The 19,142-nt window shown below is 41.4% G+C and overlaps 1 protein-coding gene across 8 annotated transcripts in view; it reads right to left on the reverse strand.

Moving 5' to 3' along the window:
• Positions 1 to 607: 607 nt before the first annotated feature.
• TACC1 (transforming acidic coiled-coil containing protein 1) overlaps positions 608 to 19,142 on the reverse strand; it is a 97,492-nt gene continuing 78,957 nt past the window's right edge. For all 8 annotated transcript variants that reach the window (XM_077919546.1, XM_077919548.1, XM_077919545.1 and 5 more), the window contains 7 exons: positions 17,094 to 17,234; positions 8,694 to 8,770; positions 7,455 to 7,498; positions 6,097 to 6,257; positions 4,596 to 4,702; positions 3,746 to 3,866; positions 608 to 2,589 (listed from right to left, as the gene is read on the reverse strand). In XM_077919546.1, coding sequence (XP_077775672.1) covers positions 2,521 to 2,589; positions 3,746 to 3,866; positions 4,596 to 4,702; positions 6,097 to 6,257; positions 7,455 to 7,498; positions 8,694 to 8,770; positions 17,094 to 17,234 — 720 coding nt within the window. In that variant the 3' untranslated portion in view covers positions 608 to 2,520. The remainder of the gene's footprint in view (positions 2,590 to 3,745; positions 3,867 to 4,595; positions 4,703 to 6,096; positions 6,258 to 7,454; positions 7,499 to 8,693; positions 8,771 to 17,093; positions 17,235 to 19,142) is intronic.

Genomic DNA, 19,142 nt, shown 5'->3' on the forward strand with positions numbered 1-19,142 from the left:
CCTGAAGCTGTATATAAGAAAATCTTTAGGAGTACTCTCATTTTGACTCAAGAAAATCACCATTTTATAGTTCAAATCGGGAAAAATATATACAGTAAATGGACAAAAGTACAAAGATTCACAAAATGTTTAGGGCTATGCGTCCCCAGGAAAAAAGCACCCACAGGTCTCAGGGTGGTTCACAGCCGTCAGCCAATGTGATGCCCACCAGATGTTGTTGGAGTTCAGCATGGCCAGGTTGGGATTTAGACTCCAACACTATCTGGAGTGCCACAAGTTCCCCATCCCTGGTTCATTCCCTCAGCACTGAGAAGTAGTGCACAGTTGTGTGAGGAAAAATGTTAACTTGGCTTAGGTTTAAAAATCCTCCTTCACCGGGAGTTCCAGGAGGGGAATAGGCATCTCCTAGCTACACTCTCAGCAGCTCCCAGGATTCATTGGGGGAGGTCATGGCTTTAAATGTATGGTGTGAACGCAGTCTCATTGGCTGGCCAGTTTGGCCTTGTCTCACTGGAAAGTCACAAGAGGGTAGAGGCAAAACAGACTTCTCTCCCCCCCCCCCCTGAAAACACAGAACAGTAATAAAAGGAAAACAAATACTCCCAACTTGGAAACACTTTATTTTTATTCAGGCAATGGGACATGGAAAAAATATATTAGTAATCATTATTATAATCTCATTTGTGTGAGTATAACTCTTACAAATATTTACCTGACATAGAAAAGGGAAATTATCATACATATCAAATGTGTGATGGTAGCAAGTCACACCCACTGCACAAAGCAGCCCCAGCCGCAGGGCACCCTGGCCCAGGGGCCGGAGACCCTTTGGTGGATGGTACAAGGGAACCAAAGTAACTGTCAGGTTAAGATATCTTGGGGACTTTGTGGCAGACAAGTGTTCTCAGCAACTGTATGCTGGCAGACAGCAATAACTGGGTTTATAGGCAGGCTTCTTTGTGCAAAGGGTTGTTTAGCTTTCACGGCGGAGAGAGAAAGGCATGCTGGGAACCAGAGACTAGCAAATTGCTTCTGTTCTGGAATTAAACCGAATCAACTGGACGATTTAACTAGTTATCAGCCAGATATAAGAGAATCATCCAGTCTGGATTTTTCTGATGCAAGGCAGCCTAATATGGAAGCACAGATTCCAAAATACACCACCAGAACCTTCCCCTCCACCCCAATTTTGAGTTCAGGACATAGGTCGCCTGCATTACATCGGCCATTTGGGAGAGAATCATATACTTCTTACATTATAGGAACAGGCTGCATCTGCCACCACCAGAACTAAGTTGCAGAAGCCATTACAAGGTCGATGAGCAACTAAAAAATAAAAGCAATCTGGGACAGTGTAGCATGGAGTAACCCAGTGCCAAAACTGTTCCTGCTAGTGAGCACAACTGCATTGGAAACCGCACCTGTCTGCTGCATAGTTTGCCTTCCATACTTTCACCCAGTTTCCAAAGAGATGACAGGAGCATCTAGAATCCCATTAACAGGGAGGAGATTATATATTCATATTCTTCAATGTCTAGGAGCTGTTACTCACTTGGGAGGCCCTGCATTCAAGGTGCATTCTGGGAAATGTGCTCTCTCTCTGTCTCTGGGAGGGAACACTGTCCTCCCACTGCAGCATTAAAGTGCACTAACTGAAAAGAGAAATTCCAGGAGGGTACCCTATGTTGGTCTGTGCCTGAACACACACAAGAGCCTTAAGAAAATGTATCGTGGCACAAACCTTCTAATCTATAAGACCTTATAAAGTCTTTAAGGTGCCCTGAAGCACTGCCTTTTTCATTGCCAATTCTGGCTCACAAAGACTTGCTCTCGCACAATCCAGTAGACCCTAATTTGAATTCTACATGTGATCCACCCTCAGGAAGCAATCTAGACACCAGCCTGTGTCATGCAACTGCTGCATTAAAACTGGCCTTGTTGGGCACCCCCTCCATTGCAGCTTACTTCACATCTCACTTGTGCCTTCCCCATGCTCACTGCAACCGCATATGGCAAAGCACCTGTTTAGGTAAACGGCACCTCCTCCTGGCCCCTCCCCATCACCCATTGGCAGGTATTCACAGCAATGTCCCTTTTCATCAGGCATCAGCTCTCAAGGCAGCAAATGCAGCATCTTCTGTGGGCTGGAGCCCCACCTAGTTGCAGAACAGAGTGGCTGTTCTCAATGCCTTCTTGCAAATAAAATGGCATGTCTAATATGTATATACTGCATATGCCTCACCAATTGCAGCTGGGCTACAAAAAGTGGACAGCGGAAGTGAAACCAAGGAGGAGACCTGGACTGGTGTGTAATGTTGGAAATGAACACATAATAGGGCCTCTGATTCCCTCTTGCAGGTGAAGACTGCTTGATACAGAAGGCAAGTGCATGTGCTTTTCCCTCTCCTGCAGCAGGGGGAAGATTAGTTCTGGAAAATGAGGCAGGGTGCTCACTTGAAGATGCAGATAGACAACAGGAAGTAGCAGAGCATGGTTGCTCTGGACGAGAGAGAGAGGGGGTCAGTCCGCCTTTCCTAGCTTGGCAATCAGCTCATCGCAGATCTTGGTCAGTTCTTCAATTTCCTGGTTCTGAAAAACACACAAAACATAGGAAGTGAAGAGCTGCTAATGACACATTCTTAAATCTCCTTTCTTGTTGCCACCATTGGGTGCAAGAGAATGCAGAGGGTTTGGGCTGGCGAATGGGATAATGGGATAAGCCAGAGCTTTCCAAACTGTGTGTTGCGACACATTAGCATGTTGCCTTCAGTGTGCAGGCATTTCATGTGAATGCTGCTCCTCCTGGGACTGGCAAGGGGTTAGTGCTAGTAAAACTGAATTATTGTGTCACGAAATGATGCATGTCTAAAAAGTACGTTACCAACATGAAAAGTTTGGAAAGCTCTGGTATAGGCAGTGGCCACAGTCCAGGGATGGGGAGCCTGCAATCTAGCCAACATGCTGTGGACTCCACACAGGATCCCAATCCCTGCTGTAGAGCATTTCCATAAAAAAACCCCCACAGACTTGCAAAAGTTGAAACCTGCAAAATCCAATAAGGCACCTATAGTGCAATGGAGTCTCCTTTAAATGCTTGTGCAATCATATTTTCATAGTTTCAACTAGGTCACCTTTCTGTGCCCTGGGCCACATTTGTAAACCAAAGAAACTGTTGTGAGCATCACAAAATGCCCTCAAAACAGGCAAAACATCTACACACATCCCAAACCAAATCAAACACTAACAGAAGAAGTAGCTAAGGAAACCATCCTGAAGAACAATGTCCCCAAAACTCAGTATTTGAAAAAGAAACCTAGGAAGGGCTTTTGCAGGCCCAAGGTGGGCCTCAAGTTAGGGACCATAGCAATAGGGTATTGAGGAAATCAACCAACATAACCAAGTTAACCAAACAGATTCAGGAGTACTATTTGGAACACAGATTACTGTATATCATCGTCAGGATTGTACTACCCTTCAGTATATAAGGGTCCCCAACACAGAAGAAAATATTAAAAATACAGGACAAATGACGCACAATAGAAATATTGTATAAACACAATAAATGAATCAGGCCATTGAACAATTAAGAAGAATAAAAAATAGCAATATCACAAGATCAGGAGAATACTGAAAACTCAATGTACATTTTGCTGTCCATGTTAAAGGAATTTCAAGCAGCATGTGGTAGATTCAGACAATTGCTCTTTTCTTTGCAGCAGGAAAAAGATAAGAGAGGCTCCTTCACCTTTTGCTGGAGGGCCCTCTCCAGAGACTCCACCTTCATTTGTTCTTTTCGGAGCCCAGCGTGAAGAGCTGCACTCTCCGCTTTGGCCTTGTTGCGCACCTGAGCAATTTCTTCATTGGCTCTGCATTGAAGGGGGAAGACAGCAAGAGAAACAGAGATGCAAATAAGGTTCATCTTCTGGATAGCCCTTGAGAGTGACAGTATTGTGCTCAGCCAGGCTGTAATAAAAATGTCCTTAGCAGAGAAAACTGACTTTCAACTGCAGGATTTGCTGTTCGCAATATAGCAGCCCACTGTTGATATTATTCATGATGTGCTGCAATCCTTTGGCAGTGGAGGCTGCTCCATTGCAGCAAACAGGTAGCTCTGCCCACCAACCTTGCTCTGCCCTCAGACAGCTGCCACCTGCCTGCTTTCCGAGCCTCCTCTGCCTTAGGTCTTAGTGTTTCCCTGTGTAGAACCCAGCATGGAGGATGATGGGGACAAAACTAAAATTAACTAGCTCTGCTTGTCGCCGACTCCGGCTGCACCAGCTGTTGTTCACTCTGCTTTCATCTTATCACTCCCCAAAGGGCATCAGCCACCACTGATCCTTCAACTGCTTATCGTCATCATTATTCCTGAAACTTGAGCTTGTACTTGTATATTCTGTTGCAGGCAAAGACGTTTTTGCTCCCCATCCCCCCTTAATCAAGACACCATGAGAACCTTCCTCTGGCCTCACTTGCTTCCCCTTCTCCTCCTCCAGCACACCCACAGGGAGGAATCTGGAAGCTTTCACTCCCGCTTTCTGTTAACCACACTTCAGTGTTGCCATTCTCTCTTTCCTTGAAAGCCAAAAATTCCTTACTTGTCCAACTTCTCTTCAGCATGGATTTTCAAGGCCTGGTACCGCTGCTCTTCTTGCTTGACCCGAGTGAGATAATCCTGAGCACACTTCTTCAACGCATCCTCATTCTAGAAGACAAAAGTTAGAGGAAGATGCAAAAGGTTTAGCAACAAAAGATGCAAGTGTGCCAACTAGCAGAGCATCAAGATGGAGAAGCTAGCAAAGTTCTCCAGAGCTGAACTTGGGGAAAGTGCTTCAAAGGCTTCTTAAAGTCCATAGGGAAATAGCATTCAAGCTTCACGAGCCTCTAAATTCTTCTCCAGCATGGACTGAAATCTGACCTGGAGCAGAATTGTTGGCTTCCTGATACTGCCCCATTGGGGAAAATCTGAATCGCCTGTTGCCATGTGATGTCAGGAAACAGACGGTGGAGGCCCACACCTATCGGTCAAAAGAGGTGCACAGAGGGTGGGCCAGTTCTGGATCCAGCCCTCCAACGGAGATTATACATTCATCAAAATGAAGGCACCCATTTGGATAATGAATATTAAAGAATACACCTTCATAAACTAGGTGTTTTTTAAAAAGATATGAGACTTTGCAAGAGGCTTAATCCATAAATCCTTGACTAACACAGGGGAACAAATGCAATAATATATGAGGGGGATTATTTCCTCTGCTAAAATACAGCAATTGTGCAGTTGATTGTCGGCTGCCGGCGGTGATCGGACAGTGGCTTTGGCAAGATATGCGACTGGCAGTGGCGGTCAGGTGGGTGAGTGATTGTCTGCAATCCCGCCCCCAAAGCTAAACAACTGTGCCTCCCCCCAAAAAAGTTTAACAGCTCTGGACAATCTCCAACCATTTCCTTAATTTGGAGTCCCCAAAAATAGGGGTCGTCTAATACACGGGGGCATAGTCTACATGGAAAAGCACAGTAATATACCGTAATTTACGGTAATTTCACTTGATAAGTAAAATGTGTTTAAAATTGCCTAGAAATCATTAAAAATGCTTACCAAGTACTTGCAGTTTTACTATAAATTATTATTATTGTTAATAGTAGTAGTAGTAGTAGTAGTAATAATAATAATAATAATAATAAGGCATTTCTGACATTCTCAGAAGGTAAAATTAAAATCCTTTGGGTTTTTTGGTTTTCCAAAAGCAAATTATGTGCTTCTTCCTCAGACATAGACTTACTGAATACTGTCCACTCACAAAAAGAATAGCAGATTTGAATCACACCCAGAAACATATTTTTAAGATGCATCACTGAAGAAATTTGCAAAAATTCAATTTCACCCCGAAAAAAGATACGCCCTCCTGCATCAGGGAACCTGTGGCCCTTCAGAAATTGCTGCATTCAAACTCCCATCAGCCCAGCCAGCAGGGCTAATGGTTAGGGGTCCAGGAACTTCTGGAGCCCACAGGTCCCCCACCTCTGGCCTACAGCAGATAAGGCAGGGATTCTGAGCTGCAGGTAAGGAGGAGAAAAGGCCTTTTTGTGCAGAGAAAGGACCTTCTTAAAGCCTTCCAGGATCCCCTTCAGGTTCTCATATCTCCTGAACAGGTCGGAAAGGGACCGTTCCACAGAATTCAGGTCAGACAGAGCCTGCTCCTTCTCCATCGTCAGTTGCTGAAGACTCTTCTGGGATGCCATGTTTGTCCTCTGTTCATCCTCTGTGGATTCAAATGAAAAGGAGAACATTAAGCCTACCTGGAAAGTATTGGCTCCTAAGTAGCAGTTAGGCGTTCCCTTCTTCCCCAGCTGTGATTCCTATCGGAAAAGACAGTGCGGAACAGCAGCGCAGGAGGGCAGGTTTTCACGTGTTCAAGAGCTCCGCCAAAGGTTTAGTTCACCCTTCACTGACCTGGCACCCTCAAGAGGTTTTGGACGACAACTCCCATTAATGACTGAAGGTTGGCCAAGGCTGAACTAAATGGAGAGGGGTTGGTGTTCAAAACCTCTGAAGGGCACCAGGTTGGGGAAGGCTAACTTAATTCCAAATTCAGGTAGGTAGACGTGTTGGTCTGATGTAGTAAAAAAAAATAAAAAAATGTCCAGTAGCACCTTATAGACCAACTTAGTTTGTTCTGGTATAAGCTTTTGTGTGCATGCACACTTCTTCAGATACCAATTCGAAATGGAGAAGTATCCTGTCCTTGATATCTGCTATTTCCCACCAATTAGCCAATATTTTTTAAAAAGAGTGCTGTTGTGCTCTGTTCTGCCTCTGCGGATCCAGGGAACCAGGTGGAGGGCCTTCTTGGTAGTAGTGCCCACCCTGTGGAATGCCCTCCCATCAGATGTCAAACAGATAAACAACCCCACAACTTTCTGAAGACCTCTGAACGCAGCCTTGTATCCAGAAGTTTTTAATGTTTGATGTTTGCTGTGGTTTTATTATGCTGGAAGCCGCCCAGAGTGACTGGGAACACCCAGTCCGATGGGAGGGGTACAAATAAAAAAATTCTTATTATAATGGGCATCTGGTTGGCCACTGTGAGAACAGGGTGCTGGACTAGATGGGCCTTGGGCTAATCTATCTGGCTCTTATGTTCTTATCATGCTTGCAGCATTTACACAGAGACTTGACTATAACTGCTTCTCCAAGCGCTGACCAGACTCCAAGCTACCACTTGAAAAATTGGCACGTCGTGTCACAGACACAGAGACCAGACACACTGCATTGAAACTGCATTTGTGAACAGCTCTGAGATCTATGGGTATAGACAGGGCGGTATACAAATTTAATAAAATGAATAAAGAAAGATATGCCTCCTGCACATTTGTGGCCTGGATTAGCTGGAGGGGATGATCTGTAGAGGGTGAGGCACAGCTTAGTTGTCCCTTCTGCCCACAAAGCCATGGCTTACCTATCATCTGGGCAATGGTCTTCTCGTATTCAGCCACAATCTTCCTAAACAGAAAAGTCAGGAAACAGCACACAAGAATCAGAATTGCTCACTTCTTGCTTCAGTGAACCAGCTCCACCCACTCATCCTAGTGCGGGATGCCTTTTACATTATTTCATCCTTATGCAAGACAGACAGACAGCCATCACTCAAAGTTTCTCTTCTGCAGGCATCTTAAGATGCATGCAAACTTGAGAATGGTTACATGCACGCCCATTTCACTTCATAGACCTGTTTGGCTTCCAGAACTCTTTACAAAAATGTAGGTAAAGAAATCTGACACATTTTTTGATTTGGGCAGTGGCGTAGCGTGGGTAGTCAGCACCCGGGGCAAGGCAAGTAATTTGCGCCCCCTAACCCGTGGATTTGCGCCCCCTAACCTGTGGATTTGCCCTAACCCCAGATGTTGCGCCCGGTGCGGCCGGGCCCCCCTGCACCCCCCACGCTACGTCACTGGATTTGGGTGCTTTTTTGTTAACATCCAAACAAACAAACAAACAACTATGTACAAATTTATTCCATTTGTATCCTGTTCTTTCTCCTGATATGGTGCACACAAAGGTCCTGCTCTTTTATCTTCACAACCAGCCTGCAAGGTAGGCAGGCTGGACTGAGAGGAACAAGCTGATGATCACCCAGGAAGTCTTGTGGCTGAGTGGAGATTGACTTGGGGTCTTCCCTGCCCAGGTCAAATTCCTAGGCCAGGGATGGCTTTTTTTCATTCGGGGGCCACACTTGCCCTTGGCCAACCCTCCAGAGGCTGCATGCCAAAGGGCAGCTGTGGACAAAAGCGGATGTTGCCTTTCTACACACTTAAGAGAACATGTCACTGTACTCTTTTTGGTGCCTGCGAAAAACATTTTTGTTTAGACAAGCCTACCCAAATATAGATAATGTTAACATGTGTTCTAATATGTTTTTAGTTTATCAATGATTTTTTTTTACATTTTAAATACTTATTCTTAACTGTTTTTACCAGTAATTTTATTGGTTTATTATTTTGAAAACAGTTTTCAGGGTATTTTGTTTGTTTGTTTTTTACATTCAATTGGTATATAAATTTTATGAAATAAAAAATTATACACAGCCACACGTACATCAGCTGAGGTAGGGGGCTATCGCTCTCCTTGCTCATCAAACTACAGGAGAGGCTGCAATTTACATCCCCACCAGGGCCCTGGGCTGGATAGAGAGAGTTACCTCATTTCCAGAACCTCTTGCCGGCTTCCTTCATATTTCCACTTCCAATCGTTTGCTTCAATCTCTTTGGAGATGATCTACAAAACATGGGAACCAAGAACATCATTTAGCTTTCCATTTCAGAGCCCTCCTAACTGTAAAAAGTAATGTGTGAAGCCACTACAAGGCATTTCAAAAAATACCTAATGGGATAGACTCAGCACAGAAGGCACATATCAGGAGTGGTTAGGCGCAAATGTAAAAACTCTGCCTGACACTTTTAAGTTGTCATGGCACCCCTTTCTGTGGGCAAGAAGGGTCACTTCATCCGTACCTGTCTAGTAGCTTGCATGTAAACGTCACCCACCTCAGACTGGGAGGACCCCCTGGCAGGCCTGGACCCCAGCACTTCTGAGGCACTAGCGCACTTTGGAGAAGGCTACCTTCCGCTTTCACATGCTCAGGCTCAGGCCCAGACTGTGGTCCTCTCATTTCCAGAGGGCAGAACAGTGAGAAAGAGCTAGAGCAGGCTCCTGGCATTTATTGCCAGTCCTGGCCACTGATACTGCCTGCCAGTCAGAGGAGCTGATGTCCTTGTCTGTGTTTGAAGAGGCTGTAAAGCCTGAGTGCTCTGTAGCACTCTGTAGGGTTTGACCTCAGATCAGAAGATTCCTGGTTGAAAACCCTGATCCCTTGCACACCATACAATGAGGTGGGCAAGCTTTTCTCTTAGGGTGGTCCTCAGACTTTGCAGACCTGGAACGCAGCTTCAACCCAAACATATATTTGGGGACCCATTTCTGAATTTTTAAATAATCTACTTGCATAGTGGCAGTGCTGCTCCTGTGACTTGCCTTCGGTCATGCTTTGATGTCCTGGCAGTGGGTGCTGACCCAAGGGTTTGAAGGCCAGTGCCTCAGGGGCAGTCTGGGGGGGGGCAGCACATTCTCTCTCTGCCTTTCCTTTCTCATTCCCTCTTCCTCCCAGGAGAGACAGGAGAGGGACTGATCACTCACAGATGTCTTTGGCTTTTAGGCCTGAGGCTGCAGGTTGCCCATCCCTGCTTTTTAAAAACAGATGGCTCTATAGCCCATTTCTACCTCAACATTTTGTAACTGATTTTAAAAGTAATTTATCATTCTTAGTGACAAAGCACTGTTCTCAAACATAACTCCACTGGAATTGCAACAACAGAGATCGTTCTGTGTGCAACTTAAGGGTTAATCCTGTAAGTGTTAAAGTCAGCTAGACAAGAGGGGAAGGGGGTGTTGCTCAGCAACCAGTCGGAATGGTATGATTTTCACCCAATTGGCTGTGTCGTTTCCTGTCTATGTTTAGTTGAATGTCTCCCTGCTGTGTACAAGGCCTGAAATAAGAATGACAACACCTCTCTCCTCAAATTATACAGTTTTCTGTTCAGTTTCCTCAGTAAATTGTTATCAGGATTTCTTTAGAACCCAAAGGCAAAAACTTACTAATGACGGGAGGCTACCAAAGACGTTTTTCGAGATGGTGGACAATTTTGACCTGATAGACATTTGGAGATTGTTTTTTTTTTTTAAGATATTTATTAAAGTTTTAGACAATAAAACAAACTTCACATTCACAACCAAAAAGAAAAAAACACCATCACAGTCAATCAAAAAAGCCAAAAAAGAAAAAAAAAGTACAATAAAAAACCCCCATACAAAATAGAAAAAAAGACATAAAAAAGACATAAAAAACCAATTTCTTAAATATTATTTTCATAACCCTCCTTCCAGACTCCCTCACATCTCCCTTTTCTGTGTTCCCTTTTACAGAATCTTATTCAGCAATACTTCACCTTCTTTCAAATCTTATTTTGTATTATACATTTCAACTGTTATGTCTCCAATTTTTCCCTTTATTATCAGTTATTTAAGTTTGACATAATATTATTCTAACTTCACCTTAGTTCTTATAAACCAGTTTTTGCATACTCCTTTCAGCTATGTCACTAATGCCATATTATCTTTATATCCTGCATCATTCTAACATTCATACAATTTACAATACTTTTGCAAATAGTCTTTAAATTTCTTCCAGTCCTCTTCCACTAGCTCTTCTCCCAGGTCTCGGATTCTGCCAGTCATTTCTGCCAATTCCATATAGTCTATCAGTTGCATCTGCCATTCTTCCAGAGTGGGCAAATCTTGTGTCTTCCAATGTTTTGCGATGAGTATTCTTGCTGCTGTTACTGCGTACATAAAGAAAGTTCTATGCTTCTTTGACACCATTTGGCCAACAATGCCCAATAGCAAGGCCTCTGGTTTCTTAGGGAAGGTATATTTAAATACCTTTTTCAATTCATTATAGATCATTTCCCAGAAAGCCTTAACCTTTGGGCACGTCCACCAAAGGTGAAAGAATGTTCCCTCAGTTTCTTTACATTTCCAGCACTTGTTATCTGGCAAGTGATATATTTTTGCAAGCTTGACTGGGGTCATGTACCACCTGTATATCATTTTCATAATATTTTCTTTCAGGGCATTACATGCCGTGAATTTCACACCAGTGGTCCATAACCGTTCCCAGTCAGCAAACATAATATTATAGCCAATGTCTTGGGCCCACTTTATCATAGCTGATTTGACAGTTTCATCCTGAGTGTTCCATTTTAACAGCAAGTTATACATTCTTGAAAGTACCTTAGTTTTAGGTTCTAACAGTTCTGTTTCTAGTTTCGATTTTTCCACCTGGAAGCCTGTTTTTTTGTCCATATTAAAGACCTCCCTAATTTGACGATAATGTAACCAATCTCGCACTTTATCCTTTAGTTTCTCAAAACTCTGCAATCTCCATGTGTCTCCATCATTTTCTAATATCTCCCAATATTTTGGCCACTTGGCCTCCATATTGAGTCTTTTCTGAGCCTTAGCTTCCATTGGTGACAGCCACCTTGGGGTCTTATTTTCTAATAAATCTTTGTATCTTGTCCAGACATTAAACACTGCTTTCCTGACAATATGGTTCTTGAATGCTTTATGAGCTTTAACCTTGTCGTACCACAGATATGCATGCCACCCGAACACATTGTTGAACCCTTCCAAATCCAAAGTATCAGTGTTCTCTAGAAGTAGCCAGTCTTTCAACCAGCAGAAAGCTGCTGATTCATAATACAGTTTCATGTCTGGCAGGGCAAACCCCCCTCTTTCTTTAGCATCAGTTAGTATTTTAAATTTTATTCTGGGCTTTTTGCCCTGCCAGACAAACTTAGAAATATCTCTCTGCCACCTCTTGAAACAGTCCATCTATCTTGTCCACAATCTGCAAAGTCTGAAACAAAAACAGCATTTTTGGCAATACATTCATCTTTATAGCAGCAATTCGACCCAACAAGGAAAGCTTCAATTTTGACCAAATTTCTAGATCCTTTTTGATTTCTGACCAACATTTTTCATAGTTATCTTTGAATAAATTCAAGTTTTTAGCAGTCATATTAACCCCTAGATATTTCACCTTTTTAACCACATTTAACTCTGTCTCCTTCTGAAACCTTTCTTTTTCCATAGTTGTCAAGTTTTCCCCCAAAACCTTAGTTTTTTGCTTGTTTAATTTAAATCCCGCCACCCGACCAAATTCTTGAATCAGTTCTAAAACCCTTTTTGTACTAGATTCTGGCTCCTGTAATGTCAAAACCAGGTCATCTGCAAAGGCCTTAAGTTTATATTGTTTAGCTCCGACCTGAATTCCTTCAATCGACCGGTCCCTTCTGATCATGTTCAAGAGCACCTCCAGGACCGAAATAAATAACAATGGAGAGATAGGGCAACCCTGTCGTGTTCCTTTCTCAATTTTAAACTCTTCTGACACCACATTATTAACTATCAATTTTGCCTTTTGTTCTGAATAGATTGCGTCTATGCCATTTTCAAACCCCCGTCCCACTCCCATCCCTTTAAGATTTTTCTTCATAAAATTCCATGAAATATTGTCAAAGGCCTTCTCCGCATCAATAAAGATCAACACTGCTTTTGTATTAGTGTTCATTTGCAATAGTTCCAAAATGTCAATGATGTTCCTTGTATTATCAGACAAGTGTCTGCCTGGGAGAAAGCCTGCCTAGTCTTTATGAATCACTTCATTTAACACTTTTTTTAATCTATTAGCTAAAATATCTGCAAAAATTTTGTAATCCACATTTAAAAGGGAAATGGGACGGTAGTTCTTAAGTTGTGTCTTTTCAGTTTCAGATTTAGGTATAAGTGTGATGAAAGCTTCTTTCCACGACTCCGGTGCCTTCTTCCCCTCCATAATCTCGTTACAAACCTCCTTCAGTGGTTGAATTAAATAGTCTTTCAAGATCTTGTAATACTTGGAGGTTAGCCCATCCGGCCCTGGAGATTTGCCCAATTGCATGTTCTGAATGGCACCTTCAATCTCTTGTTCTGTTATTTTATAATTCAATGTTGTCTTATTTTCTTGAGATAGTTTTGGTAATCCGTTGTTTCTTTAAAATTGATCTATCTCAAGTCTCTTTTTGCGGCCCTTGGGTATAAAGTTGTTTAAAGTATCTCTGGAAGCATTTTCTGATCTCCACAGGGTTCTGAATATTTCTCCCTTCAATCTCTAAGTTAGTAACCGTATTCAACTTCTGTCTTTTTTTCAACTGCCATGCTAGCAGTTTTACGCATTTATTTGCCGATTCAAAAGTCCTTTGTCTCATTTGTTTAATTTTCCATTCAACTTCCTGGTTTATCAATTTCATATATTGTGCTTGATAAAGTTTAATTTCTCTCAGGATCTCCTGTGACTTTGGTTTCGATCTTAATTTTCTCTCTCCTTCTTTTATTTTCTCCAAAATCTTATCTTTTTTCTCATTCTGAGCTCTTTTTTAAATTGCATTCTGTTGTATCAGAAACCCCCTCATGACCGCTTTACTTGCGTCCCAGATTACTCTTTTTTCCACTGTAGTTTTCAAATTTATTTCAAAATAGTCACTCAAGTTCTTTTGGGCCTTCTTTGGAGATTGAAGAATCCAATGGAGAAAGATTTTACATTTTTTTCAGATGCCAATCTATCGTGCAGTTGCCTAGATAATATATGGTTAACTAAAGACTTGACTCCAAGAGTGACTAAATCTGAAATTTGCCCAAGGACTTGTTCCGATCATAATGCTGTGTTAAAATTGTCTCTAGAGGGTTCTTTTAGATGGCGGATGAATGATGCTTTACTGAGAAATGATTTGATTGTAAATAAAGCTCAGAAGACCCTAAAGGACTATTTTGAGTTGAATTTGAATCCTGGAATTGAAGCAAGGGTTGTACGGGATGCAAGTAAAGTGGTAATGCGAGGTTTTTTTATTCAACAGAATTCTATCAGGAAGAAAGCACAGAATGAGCAAAAGGAAAAAAATTCTGTCTCAATTAAAGGAGAAAGAGAAAAAACTGAGATGTAACCCAAAAAATCAACAGATTCAAAAGGAAATTAAAGCATTACAATCTTAGCCTTCACAAATAGTCAACCAAGAAATTGAATGGAAAATTAAATTGATGAAACAAAAGACTTTTGAATTGGCAAATAAATGTGGAAAATTACTGGCTTGGCAACTGAAAAAGAGACAGAAGGAGAGTACAATAATTAATATTATGGAGGATGGTAAGAATATTGAGAACCCAGCAGAGATTAGAAAATGTTTTCAGAAGTACTACAAGCAACTTTACAAAAAGGAAAAAAACGAAACAGCTTCTGGACAAAAATGGATTGCAGAAAATTCCAGGGGACAAAAAGAGCATAATAAATGAATGGATTACAAGACAAGATGTTGAAGGGGCAATTGCCCAAATGAAAATAGGCAAAGCACCGGGACTTGATGATTTAACATCCAAGTATTATAAAATATTTAAGGATTGGTTGATACAACCTTTGATGGATGTTTGTAACAAAATATTACAGGGGGACAAAGCACCCGAGTCCTGGAAAGAGGCCTTCATCACTCTGATACCCAAACCGGATATAGATAGAGCTCAAGTAAAGAATTACTGACCAATTTCTTTGTTGAATGTGGATTATAAAATATTTGCAAATATTTTGGCTACAAGATTGAAGAAGGTTTTGAATAAGCACATACATAAAAATCAATCAGGCTTCCTACCTGAGAGGCATATGAAAGATAATATTAGGAACATAGTGGATGTGTTGGAAAGATTAGAGGTAAAAATGAAAGCCTTTGATAATGTTTCTTGGAGCTTTATGAAGCAGAACTTATGTAATATGGGGGTCGGTCAAAACTTTTAAAATGGTATTAATGCAATTTACTTTGAGCAGAAAGCAAAAATTATAATTAACAATGTGGTCTCAGAAGAAATTAGGATTGAAAAGGGAACCAGACAAGGGTGCCCACTTCCCCCCTGCTTTTTATTTCTGTCCTAGAGGTGCTGTTGAACATGATGAGGAAGGATGAGGAAGTTAAAGGCATAGTAGTGGGAACTAAACAATATAAGTTAAAAGCCTTTGCTGATGATTTGGTATTGACTTTACAGGACCCTGAGATCAGTGCAATCAAAGCACAGAAAATACTGTAATTCAAGAGTTCAGACAAGTTGCAGGTTTCAAATTGAATAAGAATAAAACCAAAGTTTTAGAGGGGAAAAAATAACGATACATGAAAAACTTAATTTAGAGGAAACCACAGGGCTGAAATTTGCGAAAAAGGTGAAGTATCTGGGTGTAAATATGATTGCAAAAAATTTGAATTTGTATAAAGACAACTATGAAAAGTTATGGAAAGATATCAAAAGAGATTTGGATATCTGGACAAGGTTGAAACTATCTTTGTTGGGCTGAATTTCTGTGATAAAGATGAATGTATTGCCTAAGGTGTTATTTTTGTTCCAAGTACTTCCTATCATTGATAAGTTGAATTATTTTAAGGAATGGCAAAAGGCATTATCTAAATTTATCTGGCAGGAGGGGTAACCCAGAATTAAGTTTAAATTATTAACAGATGTGAAAGAGAGAGGGGGCTTCTCCCTGCCAGATTTAAGGATCTATTTTGAAGCTGCAGCCTTTTGTTGGTTGAAAGAATGGTTTTTGTTGGAAGATACAGATGTTCTAGATTTGGAAGGTTTTGATAATGTATTTGGTTGGCATGCATATTTATGGTATGATAAGATAAAAGCTCACAAAGGATTTAAAAATCATAGAATTAGAAAATCTTCCTACAATGTTTGGGTAAGATACAGGGATCTGTTAGAAAGGAAAACACCCAGGTGGATATCACCATTGGAATCTAAGATCCATAAAAGGTTGAATATGAAAGATATGTGGTTCAAGTATAATGATATTTTGATGGAAGTAGGGGACCAATTTAGATTAAAATCTTATGATCAGTTGAAATATAAATTAGATGATTGGTTCCAGTACATCCAGATGAATGAAGTGTTGAAAATGGATAAGAAAATCGGTTTTCAAACAAAGAAATCCAAACTGGAAACGGAATTACTAGACACAAAAATAAAAAAAACCTATCTAAGATGTATAATTTATTGCTGGAATGGCATATGAAAGATGAACAAGTGAAATCTGTAATGATTGAATGGGCTAGGGATGTGGGGCACAATATTATGATGGTGAACTGGGAGAAATTGTGGAAAAAAGGAATCCAATTTACAGTTTGTAATGTATTAAGAGAAAATCTGATGAAAATGATGTACAGATGGTATTTAACACCAGTGAAGTTAGCAAAAATGTATCATACTCATGATAATAAATGCTGGAAATGTAAAGAAAAAGAAGGAATCTTTTACCACATGTGGTGGACGTGCCCCAGGGTAAAAGGCTTCTGGGAAAGGATTTATAATGAATTGAAAAAAGTGTTGAAAAACACATTTATTAAAAAACCAGAAAACTTTTTACTTGATATAGTGGGGGGTGAAATCCCCAAAAAGGATCTTACTTTTTTTCTGTATGCCACAACAGCTGCGAGAATATTACTAGCGAAGAACTGGAAGAAACAAGATTTACCAACTATTGAAGAATGGCAGATGAAGATGATGGACTATATGGAACTTGCCGAACAGACTGGGAGACTCCGGGACCAGAGAGAAGAGACAGTGGAAGAAGATTGGAAGAAGTTTAAGAATATTATATGTAAACTGCCAAAGATGAAGTAAAATGAAAATCAGATAGGTGGGACTTGGGGAAGCCCACTTAACAATGTTTAGAAAAATAAGGATATGACAAGAATTTGTTTGTATTGTTTGTTTTTTCTGTTCGTGTTTTTTATTTGTGTTATAAAATGAATACAAATTTTTGTATTTTTTGTATGTTTTCTGTCTTCATTATTTAAGTGACTTAAACTAACATACCCAAAACACACACTCCAGAAACATAGACCACCAACGAGCCTTACATGGTTGACATCCTGATGGGGTCCCCCCACCAGGGTGCAGCTCTTACCTCGTCTCTGATCAGAGTCAGAACTGCCATCTTATCAGATTCACTGAGGCAAATCGCATCTAGGGGGCTTTCAGCACTCCCTGGCGTCTCATGGGGTGCAGTTGCAGAGGCCTTTTCCCCAGAGGATAGTTCAGAACTTCCCTGTGGAAAGAAGGACTGCGTCAAGACAAAAACCAGCCATCCCTTTCGAACTGGGAAAGTTCTTCCTGAACTCGTCCCCCTGATTCCAGTGGTCCAAACAAGAGCTCCAAGGAGATGGGAACATGTTACTCAGTGCAACTTTGGATACAATCCAGAATTTATAAACCACCTTCCACATATATATTTCAAGGAAATGGAAAAAGATATAATAAAAACAACCGCCCTGTGGAACGCCCTCCCATCAGATGTCAAAGCGATAAACATCTACCTGACATTCAGAAGACATCTGAAGGCAGCCCTGTTCAGGGAAGTTTTTAATATGTGACATTTTAGTGTATCTTTCATCTTTGTTGGAAGCTGCCCAGATGGGTGGGGTACAAATAAATTATTATTATTATTATTATTATTATTATTATTATTATTATTATTATTACTACTACTACTACTACTACTACTATTTAAAAGGACACCAAGAATAGAATACAATTTAAAACACAAACATAAAATTGAGACCCATAACAGAGATCCCTAGCCATCCATCTGGGAAAGGTTGTTGGAACAAAAATGTCTTCAATTGTTTCTGAAACGTGATGATGGGGGGCAAATCTGTGGGTCTTTGAAGTCTAAAATCCTGTGGAAAGTCTGAGGAGGAGGGGGAAATGTCAAAGGAGGGGGAAGGGCTCTGGCCAGGCAAACTGGGCTTAGGAAAAAGAAGCAGCAAAGATGGCCAGGGCAGCACCAAGGTGCTGATACATCAACCATACAGGGCTGTATCTAACTCTACAATTCAGATTGTCCAACCCCCTGCAACGCAGGAATCTCAGCTAAAGCAGCCATGGCAGACGACCATGTATAGGATTACAGTGGTACCTTGGTTCTCAAATGTAATCCTTCCAGAAGTCTGCTTGACTTCAGGAATGTTCGAAAACCAAGGTGCAGCTTCTGATTGGCACAGGCACCTTGGAAACAATAGCCGACAGCCGCATTGAATGTTTGGCTTCTGAAAAATGTTCGCAAACCTGAACACTTACTTCCAAGTTTATGGCGTTCGGGTTCTGATTTGTTCATCAACTAAGCCGTTTGAGAACCAAGGTTCCACTGTCCACTGTTATTTTGAGTTTCAGAATCCGAGAACTAATGTGATGGAAGTGGGTGGTGGGTGGGCGGTCCTTGTCTACGTCTCCCTTGCTACCTGCCTACATCTCCTTTGCGTTCTCTCCACAGAGGACTCCAAGGAAAGAAACACGATGTCAGTATCCCTGCTCTTGCCACTATACTACTTGCAAAGTAGGTTAAAAACAAAAGAAAACCTGAACATCACAGCCTCAGATTCTAATAAATTGAGCATGTCCATGCAACTTTTTGCACCATTCATTTTAAACACAATAACACACCTTTTGGTTGCAAAATTTGGAGAGAGGCTGCTACAAAGTAAAAACCAGCCCTGATCCATCCCAGAAGGAAGTGGCATGGTTCATTTTAAATCTGCCCTTTTCTATCTCTTCTCTCCCCCTCCCCTCTATATGTTTACAGTACCATAATGCCACTTTAAACAGCCACATCCTCCCCAAAAATTAGAATCATAGAATCATAGAGTTGGAAGAGACCACAAGGGCGATCGAGTCCAACCCCCTGCCAAGCAGGAAACACCATCAGAGCACTCCTGACATATGGTTGTCAAGCCTCTGCTTAAAGACCTCCAAAGAAGGAGACTCCACCACACTCCTTGGCAGCAAATTCCACTGTCGAACAGCTCTTACTGTCAGGAAGTTCTTCCTAATGTTTAGGTGGAATCTTCTTTCTTGTAGTTTGGATCCATTGCTCCGTGTCCGCTTCTCTGGAGCAGCAGAAAACAACCTTTCTCCCTCCTCTATGTGACATCCTTTTATATACAGTGGTGCCTCGCAA

The sequence above is a fragment of the Podarcis muralis genome, chromosome 15 (assembly GCF_964188315.1).
Source record: "Podarcis muralis chromosome 15, rPodMur119.hap1.1, whole genome shotgun sequence".
Classification (NCBI taxonomy): domain Eukaryota; kingdom Metazoa; phylum Chordata; class Lepidosauria; order Squamata; family Lacertidae; genus Podarcis; species Podarcis muralis.